Source organism: Sminthopsis crassicaudata, chromosome 5 (genome assembly GCF_048593235.1).
Source record: "Sminthopsis crassicaudata isolate SCR6 chromosome 5, ASM4859323v1, whole genome shotgun sequence".
Classification (NCBI taxonomy): domain Eukaryota; kingdom Metazoa; phylum Chordata; class Mammalia; order Dasyuromorphia; family Dasyuridae; genus Sminthopsis; species Sminthopsis crassicaudata.
In genome coordinates, this window is record NC_133621.1 from 176,770,010 (window position 1) to 176,784,007 (window position 13,998).

The 13,998-nt window shown below is 31.4% G+C and overlaps 1 protein-coding gene across 1 annotated transcript in view; it reads right to left on the reverse strand.

Moving 5' to 3' along the window:
* The window catches only part of ETNK1 (ethanolamine kinase 1), a 55,684-nt gene that overhangs the window by 14,323 nt on the left and 27,363 nt on the right, over nucleotides 1-13,998 (reverse strand). The window contains exons 3-4 of the mRNA XM_074268834.1: nucleotides 10,970-11,110; nucleotides 9,247-9,389 (exon numbers count right to left, since the gene is read on the reverse strand). Of these exons, the coding sequence (XP_074124935.1) occupies nucleotides 9,247-9,389; nucleotides 10,970-11,110 (284 nt within the window). The remainder of the gene's footprint in view (nucleotides 1-9,246; nucleotides 9,390-10,969; nucleotides 11,111-13,998) is intronic.

The window sequence follows — 13,998 nt, forward strand, 5'->3', positions numbered from 1 at the left end:
TGTACAACTTGTTAAAAACTCAGAAACTTAATTGAACTCAGTTGCTCTAAAAACATTCATTTTAAAAAACAGAAAAATTTTAAAGCTAATAAAATTGGAATTTGGCCATTAACCATATATAATCCCTTATTTACTAAGGATGTATTATTTATTTGATATGATTTTTAAGTTTCCTTCCCAACATAAGAAAAAAAAAAAAAAGCCAGTAGAAGATCAAGGGATGCAGAAAGTATTATGAATATGTTAGCACAGAACTGACAAATATTTAAAGATTAGAATAGACTCAGTGGAATTGTAAGCTCAAATAAGACAAAACTTAATAGAGTAGCTATGTGAAAACAATATCTGATTTGAAAAGCCCTTGAATGGTCACATAGTACAACTCATACCTAAAGAAAAAAAGTCAGTCCCTATCTACAAAAGTACTGAAAAGTAACCACCCAGTCTTTTCAGCAAGTCCAGAATTTAGGTTCAAAAATCAAACTGCACAAGTATAGGGAAAGGGGACAACATTACAAAGTAGTTCATATTAAAAGAAATAATTCTATTGAAATTTTAAGTACAATGAGTCATACAAAATATTCTAACAATTTTAGCCTAGGTATTCCATAAAAGAGAAATAAATGAAGGCTTCACTTCATGACTATAAGACATAAAAGGTATTATATCTAAACTATTTTAAAGATGATTCAGAAGCATTTATAGGCACAGATAAGAAATAAGACTTAAAGGAAATGATTTACCTGGCAAAGAAAAAACTTGAGTCTTGACAGGGAGGGGACACTTCTGAAAGCAACATCCAAAATATGCAAATGGGTTGTTAAGTGAAGGCATTATACTATGTAACTAAATGGACATTACAGGACAGAAAATTTTAACTCAACCTAAGTAAAAACTTCCAAACAGAGAAAATACAAAAATAAAATAGGTTAAGAATATTAATTTTTCTACCACTAGAGGTCATTTTCTAAACTATATGAGAATTTGTGAGTGTTGTAATTCAACATATGAACAGAATGTAGAATACCTTCGGAGTTTTCCTCCCAACTCTAACTTCTGTTACTGTGGCTGCTTATCAGTCTTAAGAAGGGAAAGGTGTTAAGCTGCTTTGGAATACATGGAAGAGAGGGAAGAAAGGGTGTAAAGTGAAGGGGGAAAAAAACCCCACAGAAATAAAAGTATCTTGTTAGCTAACCATTTTTATCTCCTTACATGGAGGAAATATCCTATAGTATGGAGATTTGGAAACAATGTTGAACAAGAAAAATGTAACAGGAATATTTTCTGGCTATTAATGCATCAACAAAAATGAAAGGATATTTTAAAAAAAACCTGGTAATTACATGGTTCAAGCTACAGAGTATAATGATTTAAAAATGATTGATTACAATGAGCTAGTGAAGTAGAAATAAACATTTTGGGGTGGCATGCCAATTTATAACTCTAGGGCTGAATTTTTTTTTAAACATGTGAGAATCATACTGTGACTGTCTTTGTTTTGACATTTCTTACTAGGATCAGTCTGCATAGATTTTAAGTACAAGACTGATACTGTCTCTTTCTCTGTTTTATATTGAATAGCTACTTTGGAATCTTACTGGGATTTTTGTCTATTGTGAAATGTAGGTTACCAAAAATAAAGAATAACTTCAGTAAAAATAAAAATCACTGTGTTTCTTACAAAAAGACAGCTCCTTTCAATTAAAATGTTTTTTAAAAAAGTTTTGGTAACCGAAGAGAGGAATATAAAGCATTTCAACGGAAACAAGTGGTAAGAATTATGCATATACAGAAAAAATGAATAATTCAAACAAACTTTATCTCTATTTTCTAGATATATTATTAAAATTTAGACATGTGTGAATGATTTTTCTTTTCCTGGCAATTTTTTCCATTATTTTCCTAGCACAAGTGATCTTGTGCAGAGTCTCATAAGTATTGGTTTGAGATGAAATTAAAGATCTTTAACCTGATCTTCATTAGCTATTTTGTTGTCAATAAGTAAAATATGAGTAAGGTTTCTGGATATTCTACTACTAAACAATATCAGAAGACACCATTCTGACAAAAAATTAAGGATTAATAACAGCATGCCAAAAGATTAATCTAATTGCTCAGTTGTCCAGAAGGAAAACATTTTTATTAGGAAAAAAACTCTGGATTGGGAATGAATTGAACCCAATCTTCCTCATCTATTAGCGATTCATGACCCTGAGAAAGCTTTATAAAAGCATAGATTCAGAGCCACAGGGAACATCAGAAATCATCTTAACATCTTATAAATGAGAAAACTGAGACAAAAATAAGCAATTAAACAAAGAAATGCTGACAACAAGAGACCAATCTCTTTTTAACTATAATCTTCAGTTACCTAGCACCTGTAAAGCAAAGAAAATGCTCTTATACTATCATCTCAAAGTTGTTAATTAAAAGGTTAATCTACTTAGTAAACAAAGTAAATTCAAGTTAGTATTATTGTCAGCAAGTAAATTTGAGAATCAAGGAAAATTACTCCAGTGGAACAGGGTAAGTTAACACCCAGAACTTGAAAAACTAGGCCAAGAGTAAATCAGGAAGCCAATAAAACAAAATTATTATAGTGGTTTGGCTATGTCCAAATGTGAACTAAATTCCTCACTCCTCCTAAAGTAATTATCTCTTGAAAAAAGGGAAAAAAAATAACACCAGTAAACAATAAAAAATACTGATGATCCATTATATTTTTTAATTTTTGCAAAAGCTCATACACACATAAAAATGTATACAAAAAATTTGTATACACATATACACAAATACATACACATGTCTTGATACTTTGAAGGAGTGGGGTTATCACTATTTTACAAAATAGGAAGTTGAGTTTAAGAGATTAAATACCTTGAACCAGAATCATATAAACCAAGACAAGGTTTGAAGCTAGACTTTCCTGACTAAATGATAGAAAACTGACAGATTTGAAATCTGGGCAGAAAAATGGGGGAAAGAATTAAATATTGTTTATAAAGACGTTCTAAAAATTGCTTTAGAGCACTAGGGGATTAACCTGATATTTGTTATGACTATATGTGTCATGTTGACTCAAGAGCTAACCAAGTTACTTTCTACTCAAGAAACTTGAGAATAAAAAACAAAATGATACTTCAAAAGTTATCTCCCAATCTGGTTCCTGTTTATCCTTATAGACTAATTTATTACTTCCCTATTACAAAATCTATATGTTGACCAAAACGTCTTTACTCTTCCCTGTACATGCCCTTCTGCTGAATACCTCAGTGCCTTTGCTCAGATGATGATCTTCCCATGTGTACAGTATTATCCTTCCTTCTTAAAATCCCTAGATCTATTCAAGGTTTTAATATTTACCCCCCACAAAAGGCCTTTTCTGATTCCCTTGTTAGTAACCTTACTTATGAAATTTGTCTTTATGCATATTTCATAATTATTTTCTATATGCATGCTGTTTGCCCTAGTATAATGTAAGGTCCTTGAAGTCAAGCACTATACCAATTTTTTCATCTTTGTATTCCCGGTACTACACAGTGTCTGGCATATTGTAGATATTTCATAAATGTATGCTGAATTAAATTATATGTCATACTCTGCATATGGTTTTATACAAACTTCATTCATTTTGTATTTATATTATATTATTCTTTATCCTATTAATAAATGGATAATTTCAAGCACATTATCAAATTCTAAGTATTATTTGGCAAGCATACCTATTTTTTCAAAGAAGAGAACATCATTTATTAATAATCTGTTTAAATCTTTTGGGGGCAAGTCAACCAAATCTTGTATCTTGGATTTTTTATTACCAATCTACTGAAAATACATTCTCCAAGAGAGAATCTAATAACCATTTTTCATTACTCATTATTTTAATCTCTTCAAGAACACCTAACAATTCTGGGTCTGGCCTCTACTCCTTAGTTTCCAATACTCTATATAGTCTCCAGGTTTTCTTCCTAACTTTCTATCCTGATACTATCAATGTATCCCTATCATTCTGTCATTGGCCTTCTTTCTTTCTCTGACTATAAACTCTTCAATTTCATCCACTTACCTGGTCTTAATTATCAATGCAAGTGACTGCTCAACCTCTAATAAGAACTCCTACTATGTACTTAATTTAGCTAACTACTTCAAACTCACAACTCTTTTTTCCTTTAAACTACAATTGTTCTATTGTTAGCAGAGTAGAATCTTCAAAATCAAGTTTTGATTACTTCTTTTCCTAAGAACCCACCATAAATCCAAATAGTTGTCAGAAAAGTTGGGAGGCAGTGTGGCAAATATTACAAACTAGCTGGGTCTTAAATCCTAACTGCCACTTACTTATTTGCTAAAGATGTTGGATAAGCCACTTGGCCTTTATGGGCCTTAATTTTCTCATCTGTAAAATAAAGGGTAGTAGAATCTGAGGATCTCTAAGATCCTTTAGTCATACAACAATCTTAAAATAACTCTACTTCCAAGATCATTTTTTCAGATTCTCTCTTCCTTTTTTTTTCCCCTGAGGCAATTGGAAGAGAGAATCAGGGCAGCTAGGTGGCACAGTCACTTGACCAGGATCACACTGCCAGAAAGTATTAAGTGTTTGAGGTCAAATTTGAACTCAGATCCTCCTGACTTCAGGGCTGGTAATCTATTCATTGCGCCCTAGCTGCCCTGATTCTCTCTTCTTTAGCTGCAACTACCCCCCTACACTCCCAAAATTACTTTGTCATTATTTTATACTTCAACTTATAGATGTCTCAATTTTAAACTCCCTTAGAGAACGAAATAGTTTACTTTTGTCTACTTTCCAGCATCAAGTACATACTAGGACTTACATACTGATTGGTGGTTCTTTCTGTAACATTTTAACTACTCCAATTTAAGTTCTATCTTCATGCCTAGGAGAAATTCAAGGCAGTTTTGAGATCGCAGAGAGAACACTGGACTTAACACAAGTCATAAGACAAACAGTTTTGCCTCTGATACTTCTAGGTGGTTAATTATAGTAAAGTTCTCTAATATCAGTTTCCCAACAGTATTTATGACAATATGTGACCTTGCTAGAGTTCATTTACGAAAAAAAGTGCTTTGGAAACCTTAAAAGCTTTATATAAGCTTTATACTTATTCAGAGCCATGTACCTTGTCTAGCCTACTATTTGAAGGCAGAGCTAAGACTAGGCAATTATCAATGCCAGGTCACCTTCCTAATTTTTAAAACATTAAGTATCTTGCTCACATGTCATCTCTACCACCATCCTCCTTTTCTTATACTAGAAAAATTCAACAAGCCATGCTCATGTTCTCACAAATTTCATAATCATCTTAGTTCCTTCATCTCACCAATACCATAACAACATATTCCACCCCACCTAGGGATAGTCATGTGCTTCATCTCACTACAAGTGTTCCACTTCTAAAACAATTAACTCTGAAATTATTTTTTATTCTATTGTCAGATTGTAACTTCATTCCATCTCTCTCATGTTAGCTGCTAAATTTATTTTTAATTCTCCTTGTGAATTCTATTCTCTCTACCCCTCAAAACTCTTTTAAGCCAATCATCCCTGCTGTTTCTCCACTTCCCAATCCTAACTCTATAGTTCACTACTTCAAATCAAGACTGTCCTCTATCCTAAAATCCCTTAATTCTTCAACCCATTACCATTCCTAGCCTGCAAAATCATACTTATTTGAAGCTCCTTTTTATATGCTACGAAACAAGAAACCACCTTGCCAAATGTTCGTGACAGTCCTTTTGGTAGCGGCAAGAAACTGGAAATTGAGTGGTGCCCATCAATTAGAAAATGGCTAAATAAGTTATGTTAGTGTTATGGAATATTATTGTTCTGTAAAAAACGATTTCAGAGAGGCCTGGAGAGACTTACATTAACTGATGCTAAGTGAAATGAGCAGAACCAGGAGATCATTGTACATGGCAACAACAAGATTATACAATTATTAATTCTGATGGACATGGCTCTTTTCAACAATGAGATGATTCAGGCCAGCTCCAATGATCTTGTCTCATCTATACCCAGAGGGGAATGAGTATGGATCACAACATAGCATTTGCACTGTTTTTGTTGTTCAGCAAGATAACTGTATAAATATGTATGCATATATATTTCTATCATGTTTAACATATATTAGACTACTTGCTATCTAAGGGAGGGAGTGGACGAAGGGGGGAAAAACTGGAATAAAAGATTTTGCAAGGGTTAATGTTGAAGAATTATCCATGCATGTGTTTTGAAAAATAAAAAGCTTTAATAAAATAAAGAAAAAAGAAACCTTGCCACCAAGTTGATCATGTCCATTAAAATTTGTTACTGAATTTCACCTAGGCCTTCACTGTAGCAAAGCAATCCTTTCATTCCTCTCCAATTTTATTCTCTATCCCACTTCACTTCAGTAGTTGTTTAAAATCTTCCTCAAGCCTCTCACACAATTCCTTCCCCCTCACTTAAAGAGAGCGTTTTCTTCTTCCCTTACCTATCTTTGTTAACTTAATTTTTCATTATTTCTTCTCATGGCTCTTTATTCCAACCACACTTTATCCAACTTTTCATCTATCTTGGATACCTGTGCATAAGATAGCCTTCATTTTTGGACTGATTTCCCATTTCACTAAGGCCAAATTCCATTCAAGGCTCAGATCAATATCCATTTCCTAACAGAAACTTTTCTCTCTCATCTTGTTCATACTCTCTTCTGCTTCCCTCACCCTCTCTCTTTTAGCATTCCCCCATCCACTCCAACTAAAATTATTTGGTTATTTGTTTTTCATAGGTTTTGATTTTATTTGTATATATACTGTTTCCTCCTAAGTAAGCTCCTTGAGGGGGGTTAGGATTATTCTAACTTTTGCCTTTTTAATAGCTACTGTTTTATATATCTGGCATAACTAGATGCTTACTAATTGCCTGCTGAATTGCACTATCTCATACCTACTACTTTCTTAATGGAGTCTTTATCACATAGAAAATAACAAATCATCAAGAATGTTATAAGGAATTCAGTCATTCCTAGTATCTAGATCATAAACACTGATACTGTGTTAAGGAAAAAACAGACATATCTTTGAATGTAACACATAAAGACACCCACAAAACGTTAAGACAAAGGAGGGGTGACTGTTGTAGAACATGGAGGTGGAAGGGAATTTAAAAATGCTTAAGGATAGCTCTGTTGCTAGTTGTATTCTGGAAGCTTTACTGCCATATAAGTATAAGCAAAAGTATTAATGTAGACTAATTTTTTTTGTGGGAGAGAAAAATGGTCTCATATCATTGATCAAGAAATCCTTCCTAAAGGAAACTTTGTTTAAATATAAGTGGTTTGGCTTTATTTGGAAAAATGAACAATATGGTATTTAAAAGAAGGGAAAATGACATTTAATACATAAAAAATATTCTGATTTTTTTATTCAGTTAAACTTGATTTTTAAATTTTGTTTTGTGAATAGAAAAAATGTAGCACAAGAAACTGGGAAAATAAAAATATGGAAAGGTTAAAATAAACCTCTATTTAGAAACAAATACTCACTTTTTTCAGTTAACTTGAAGTTAAAAATAAAGCTGAGTTTCCACTTCTAAGGTAAGATGAAGTCCCCTTAATGTAAATTCTACTATGTAAAGTATGGGTTAACAGGCCTTGCACTAAATTTAAAAGATAAGACACTGCTTTTATTGCATACCAATGTTTTCATTTGCAAACAGCATAGAGATCCCGGTCATTAGCATAAAGTGTAATAATCTATGTGTATTTTAACTATTATACACTGTAAGCAGGCAACACAATTTTAAAGAACACTGTCAGGTTTTCATATACATGTATGTACATAAATACATACATATATATATATATATATTCATTTATTAGAAACACCCTTCTCCCTCCCCTCCCCGGTAAAATTGTAATTTTATTTTCCCACAAATACAAAAAGTTTATTTTAACAGCAACTATCATATTTTTAAAAACTATGTACATACCTCCTTCCCCACAAAGAACAAAAACAACTTTACTTCATGTTTAGAAGAAAGCAAAAGCCAAACATCTATTTTGAAAACTATGTACTATCAACTAAACTTGACAGTGTTCCTTTAATTTATTTAAAAATCATCTAATTTAACAATTTTTTAAATTTTTGGATGAATACATCCCCAACTTTAAAATGACAAGAAATGGAAAGAAATATATTTTTTTAATTGGTGGCTTTCTGATATATGATTGCATACATGATAAATATGATATATCTTGATAAATATGATATATCTTATCAGGAGGACTCCCTAGGTTGGCATTTCCACAATTTTTTTTTCTAAAATATTGCCAATTAAAAAGTGAAGTGGCTATCTTCAAAGCCATTCTTTTTCATTATAAAATGCAGTCAAAATGCATCATTACCAAATATAATGAAAATATCATTATAAAAGTTTATTTTGCCCAAAACATATCAATATATTTACCCCAAACCACTTGGTCCAAACTATATAATACAACTAAGTCTTACAAGTTTTATATTCAAACGCCCAAACTAGTTTTTGAAATACAAACATTCTAAGAGTTAATTTTTACAACAAAATGAAAACAACCAAAATATCCTACCTCCAAGAAGTATACTGTCTATCTCACAAATGCCTCAAAAGAAAAACAAAACTATCAAATATCTTTAATGAGAATTTGTCTATGTATTTCAGAAGATGGGAATAAAATGATCATATGCAAAAGCATTAGTTAATAAATTACTTCACCAATGAGGACTCTTCTTTGGCATCTCATTATCTAAACAAATCAGAACAAAAAACTGATAACATGGAGAAACATTATCTCCTAAGTCTGATGTCCTTCTCAATGTTGAAAATAAAAATCTATAAATACTAGGCAATGTGACATTTAAAAAACCCTCTTTACCGTCAGGGACATTTCTAAACCATGCATCCAACAAATTTTACAACTAAATTCACAATACTAAAATTTTATTTAATTTAAAAATTAAATTTAAAATTGACAGTTTAAGATGCAAACTAACAGCTTAATTCTGATGAACATATATATAAATAAAGATAGTAATATACTAATTAATTTCAGCTATTTCCACTTATCATATATCCATGTATCAATTGCATAAGATTTCATTCATGTTTTATATCCATGCATTTCAATTAAAGTTATATATACTGATAGAGAAAAGTCAGAGAGATTGTAACAAATAATTTTACTTACTGCTAGGTCAGATACCTACCTTGTTTTTCATTGTAGATTATATTCTTACACAACAGGTCATTGTGACAAAGCACAACTGGTGAGCCCAGGTTTGAAAGTATCTCCTTCATCCATGTCATCTCTTCTTGAAGAACATGAGGACTTGGCACATCTTTTAGGAACCTTTCAGGTTTAAAAGATAATCTTAAATTATATCTACTTTGTTCTTTTTCAAAATTTAAATTTTTTAATAATCACACTGAATTAGCCCTTCTTGTCTAGGCCTACATAAAAGTCTACTGGATAGTAACTTGGCTACTTCTAAAATAAGTACAAAGGACAAGAAAAACGCAGGTGAATAGGGTATGAAATACAGCATAATTAAAAACCTTTTAAATCCTGACATGCTACATTTTGTCAGATATAAAATAAAACTGGGGGTGGGTAAAAAGTTAATAAATACTGCTAATGTTTATAGAGTGATTTGAGGATTTAAAAATGTTTTATATGACAACAGATTTAAGTATTAATCCAATTAAAGAAAATCTTGATTTCAGGTATGATCAGGCCCATTTTATAGCTCGTCTCTGAAGCTACTGATCTTAAGAAATCAAATTTGTCAACAAAGTTCTTAAAAAAAAAAAAAAGAAAGAAAAGAAAAAAGGAACTAAAACCCAGATTTCTCTCTTCATTCCAAAATAATTTTTTTTTTACAAGACAGTTGCCTCTGTAAGGTATGCTGTTAATATAAATCTACAATTATGCAAACCTACATACTCCAGGATTTCTAAAGTTGTGAAAAATATCATAAAGACTGTCATCAAAGTGATTCTAACAAATATATGAAATGAAACAGAAAACATGGTTTAAATTGTAGATTTTGCAAAACCTTAGTGTGTTCTTCACTTAAGCATCAATTTCATTATTTGCTGAATTTTAAAACTCCTGGCTTGTATCCTATTTATATTTTATTTTGTATACAGAGTATGTCTCTAATTCAATATTCTTTTGAAAGACAAAAATCTATTTTTTGCTTCTTTGCAGCTATTGACTATAAAAGATACTATAAGCATAGAAACATAAATCCCTAAATGCATTTAGTTTTAAATCCAATGGAAAACTTTCTGATTTATTGTTAATATAACTCAATGTCATAAATTATTTGTTTAATTCTAATTTAACCAACAAAAATAATAAAATACATAGAAAATGAGCTTTGGAAAAGAATTTTAATTCTAAAAATCATAAAATCCAACTGAAAACTAAAAAGAAATAGTTATGTATTATGATGATTGAATATACTTCTAGTAATTAAGCCAATTATCTCTACTTAAAATCTTAATTTTCATAAAATATTGATATTTTGCTATTACTATATGAGCATGATACTTTTTTTGTTTCCAGAACATTATATTATTTCTATATTAAGTCATGATACTTAAAGCAAATGATAATGCAGCACATGTTGGAGGAAGATCATAATGATAGAATAGATATGGGTTTCAGATTTTCCTATTGATGGGAGACTCAAGAACACATTTCATTACTACGTACCAAACAGTCTTTTCTTATTATTTAGGTCTCTTCAATACCATCTAATTGTCATGAATTAATACTTACTCTTCTTAAAAAATTCAAAAGCAAAATCCTATAAGGATTTTCTCTGCAGGAAACAAACAATGCTTAATTTTGAAAATGTCTGCTGTAGGAAATCATCACAAAAATCAAAGAATTTTCAAAATTGTAAATATACCAATTTTTACCTTTTATTAATATCTTCATCAGCAAATTCTGTAGGAATGAGAGAGAAATATTTCCCCATCTTTAGCCATAGATTAGATTTGGGAATCCAGCCATTGTGTGCATGTATAGCATGAATTTTAGCAAGGTGACGGGCAATTAACCTATTTAAAAAATAATAAATAAAATTACATATAAGGATACAAAGCTTAATAAACATGAATTATTCATAAACTAATTACTAAAAACTTTGTCTTTATGATTTTTAAATATGACTAATTAAATAATTGCACATACCCACAATGATCTATGGGCTAATGCCTTATAGGTACTTAAATACTAGTTATGGTATAATGGTGATTAAAAATAAGTGACATCACATTACAAGTTAAATTTTAAAACATTTATGGAATTAGGAATTTTTATTCATGAAAAGCAGTACAACAATTCCCAGTTTCTTGATACAAAGCCTACATTCAAGTAAATAGACCCATAAATCAGAGCTGATTCAAAAGACCAAGTCCAGGGCTGGTGGAGAAATGAGCCTTTTTAGCTCTCTATAAGACAGATGCCTTATGGGGGCAGTGTAGTTTGTGAAAAGGAACAAGAGTAAAATTCAGGAGACCAAAATTTTGAGTTCTGCTCTGCCATTAACTTCCTATTTAAGGAGCCATCAGGACCTGAGATCAAATATGGCCTCGGACTATTTAACACTTCTTAGTTGTGTGACCTTGGGCAAGTCACTTACCCCAATTGCCTCAGCAAAAAAAAAAAAAAAAAAAATCTGTTAACTTCCTAATTAAGAGGTAGGTTAATGGTTTATTCAGAAAGGCTAGTATCTCTGGTCTGAGGACTTGCTGAGCCCTTTTCAGGGCTGCTCATGTACCCCAGGTGTCAACCTTTCATTTAACACATCTGTGGTTCCCAGAAGTTGTAGCACATGTACAATAGCCATATCTTGATATAATCATTTTGGCAGACAAGCTTAATCAGACTGTTGTTAAAAGACAGATCTCAAATCTGTCAGTGAGTCTGATGTGGGGGTGGGGAAGGAGGAAAAATATATCTACTCTGAGCCCGTGAAGACCTTCTCCCACAGCAGAATAGGCAGAACTGCCATGAAAATGGCTGAAAGCAGGTACCATGGAGCACTTAAGAGCTTAGATAGTAAATGCCAAAGATGAACCATCATCACTTCTTCTAACTTTTGTCTTGCCACTAGACTTTGATGACTCTGGAAAGTAGACGCTTGACGATTTTGTATGACATACCTTACATAAATACATTTTCTCATACGAATCAAGACATTACCCTGTGATATCATTGGTTCTCTTTGAAAATGAAAGACAAACAATATAATCTTAAACAAGTTATGAAATAGCTATGGACCTTAATTTTTCAAGCTTTTAAAAAGAGGATTAGTACTAGCTGATCTCAAAAAAGATTCTCTGATGTTTCTCAAAGATACAACTTAAAATTTAAAATATCCTTCTGAGCTGAGTCACTGTGACTAAAAAGCAAAGATCAAACAAAATTTTAAACTTAATTTGTAGATCAAAAATAGCTATTTTAAATGAATCGTGTGGTTTGAATGCCAGAGATTTTCAGCAACATACACAAAAACATTAAATTCATAATATTACACATTGCTACAAACTATAGAAGGACCAAATACAGATCAATCCTGCAGTGTCTGTGATTAATGTGAGTATCACGAATACCTATTGCAAAGGATGAAAAACTAGAGAAATTATGTGAAGAGGAAGAATCCCAAATCTGAATTAACGTATTTAGTAATTTCCAAGTGAAAATGAACCAAACTAAGGATAAGATGATGAAAATTGTTATAACATAGGATTCAGGATTAAGAAATGAAAAAGGAAAAAAAAAAAAAAAAAAAAAAAAAAAAGACTGAGAAGCATCATTTCTCTGTTATAAACCTATGTGAACAAACGCCCAGTAACATCAATGTTGTAATGATATTCAACTGTGGAAACTTGCCTATTGTGATCAATGACAGTGGTCAAAGAATTTTAAAAGAACACATGATGGGGAAAAAAAAAATTACTATACATCTCTAAAAAGAGAATCAATGAATTTTGAATACAAATTGTAATAATTTTTTTCACTCAATTTTTTTCTGCTTTTTATGGAAATATGGCTAATATGACGTTTTACATTATTTCACTTGTATTAATGATATAATATTGCTTGGAATTTAGAACTCAAAATTTAAAAATTTATTTAAAAAAATTTTAATAGAGAGAAATAAAAAAATTCAAATCAGTTGTGTGGAGTCACCTCATCAACCTGGTACAACAAAAGTTTAAAAAAAAATCAAAAATTAAACTTGAATCTTCTCTTTAAAAACTAAAGAAGATTCAAGAACTGGCCCTTTATTCGTAAGCAGCAAAATACACACACACACACACACACACACACACACACACACACACACACACACACACACACAAAACTCTCTGATCTTCTCTGTAAATTTAAGTGGTTATCTAGAGATGAGATATTACATACACAATTCAATTAAAAAAAATACATTCTTTCAAAACCCTAATTTGAGGCTTTACTAATTTATAATAACTCGGATAAGGCCAGGCTGAAGTATATATTTTTATGACATGAAAAAAAAAAAGTGGGAGGAAATTAGAACACAAGATTGCAAGGATGTTCTTTGTCATATATAAAATAACAAAACTGCTTCTCCTCTCCCCCACCAATATGCCTTGCTCCATAGCTCTTCCTTAAAAGTAAAACCAGCAAAATGTTGCAATTCTTTATAGGTAAAAAAGTACTGATAGGAGAATAGGTGAATGAATGAATGGGTATTACGTGTTTGCTATGCACTAAAAATGGAAGATAGTTCCCCTGCTTTCAAGAAACTCATTCTAGTTGACAATAGACAACACACAGAGTTAAAACCGCAGGATAGATGAAAAGAACTAGAAATCTTAAAGACTCAATTAATGGGGTATCTGTTCCATAGTATTAACCCACCACTATTGGAAAAGGAGAAGCAGGAACAGAGGTTAAAATG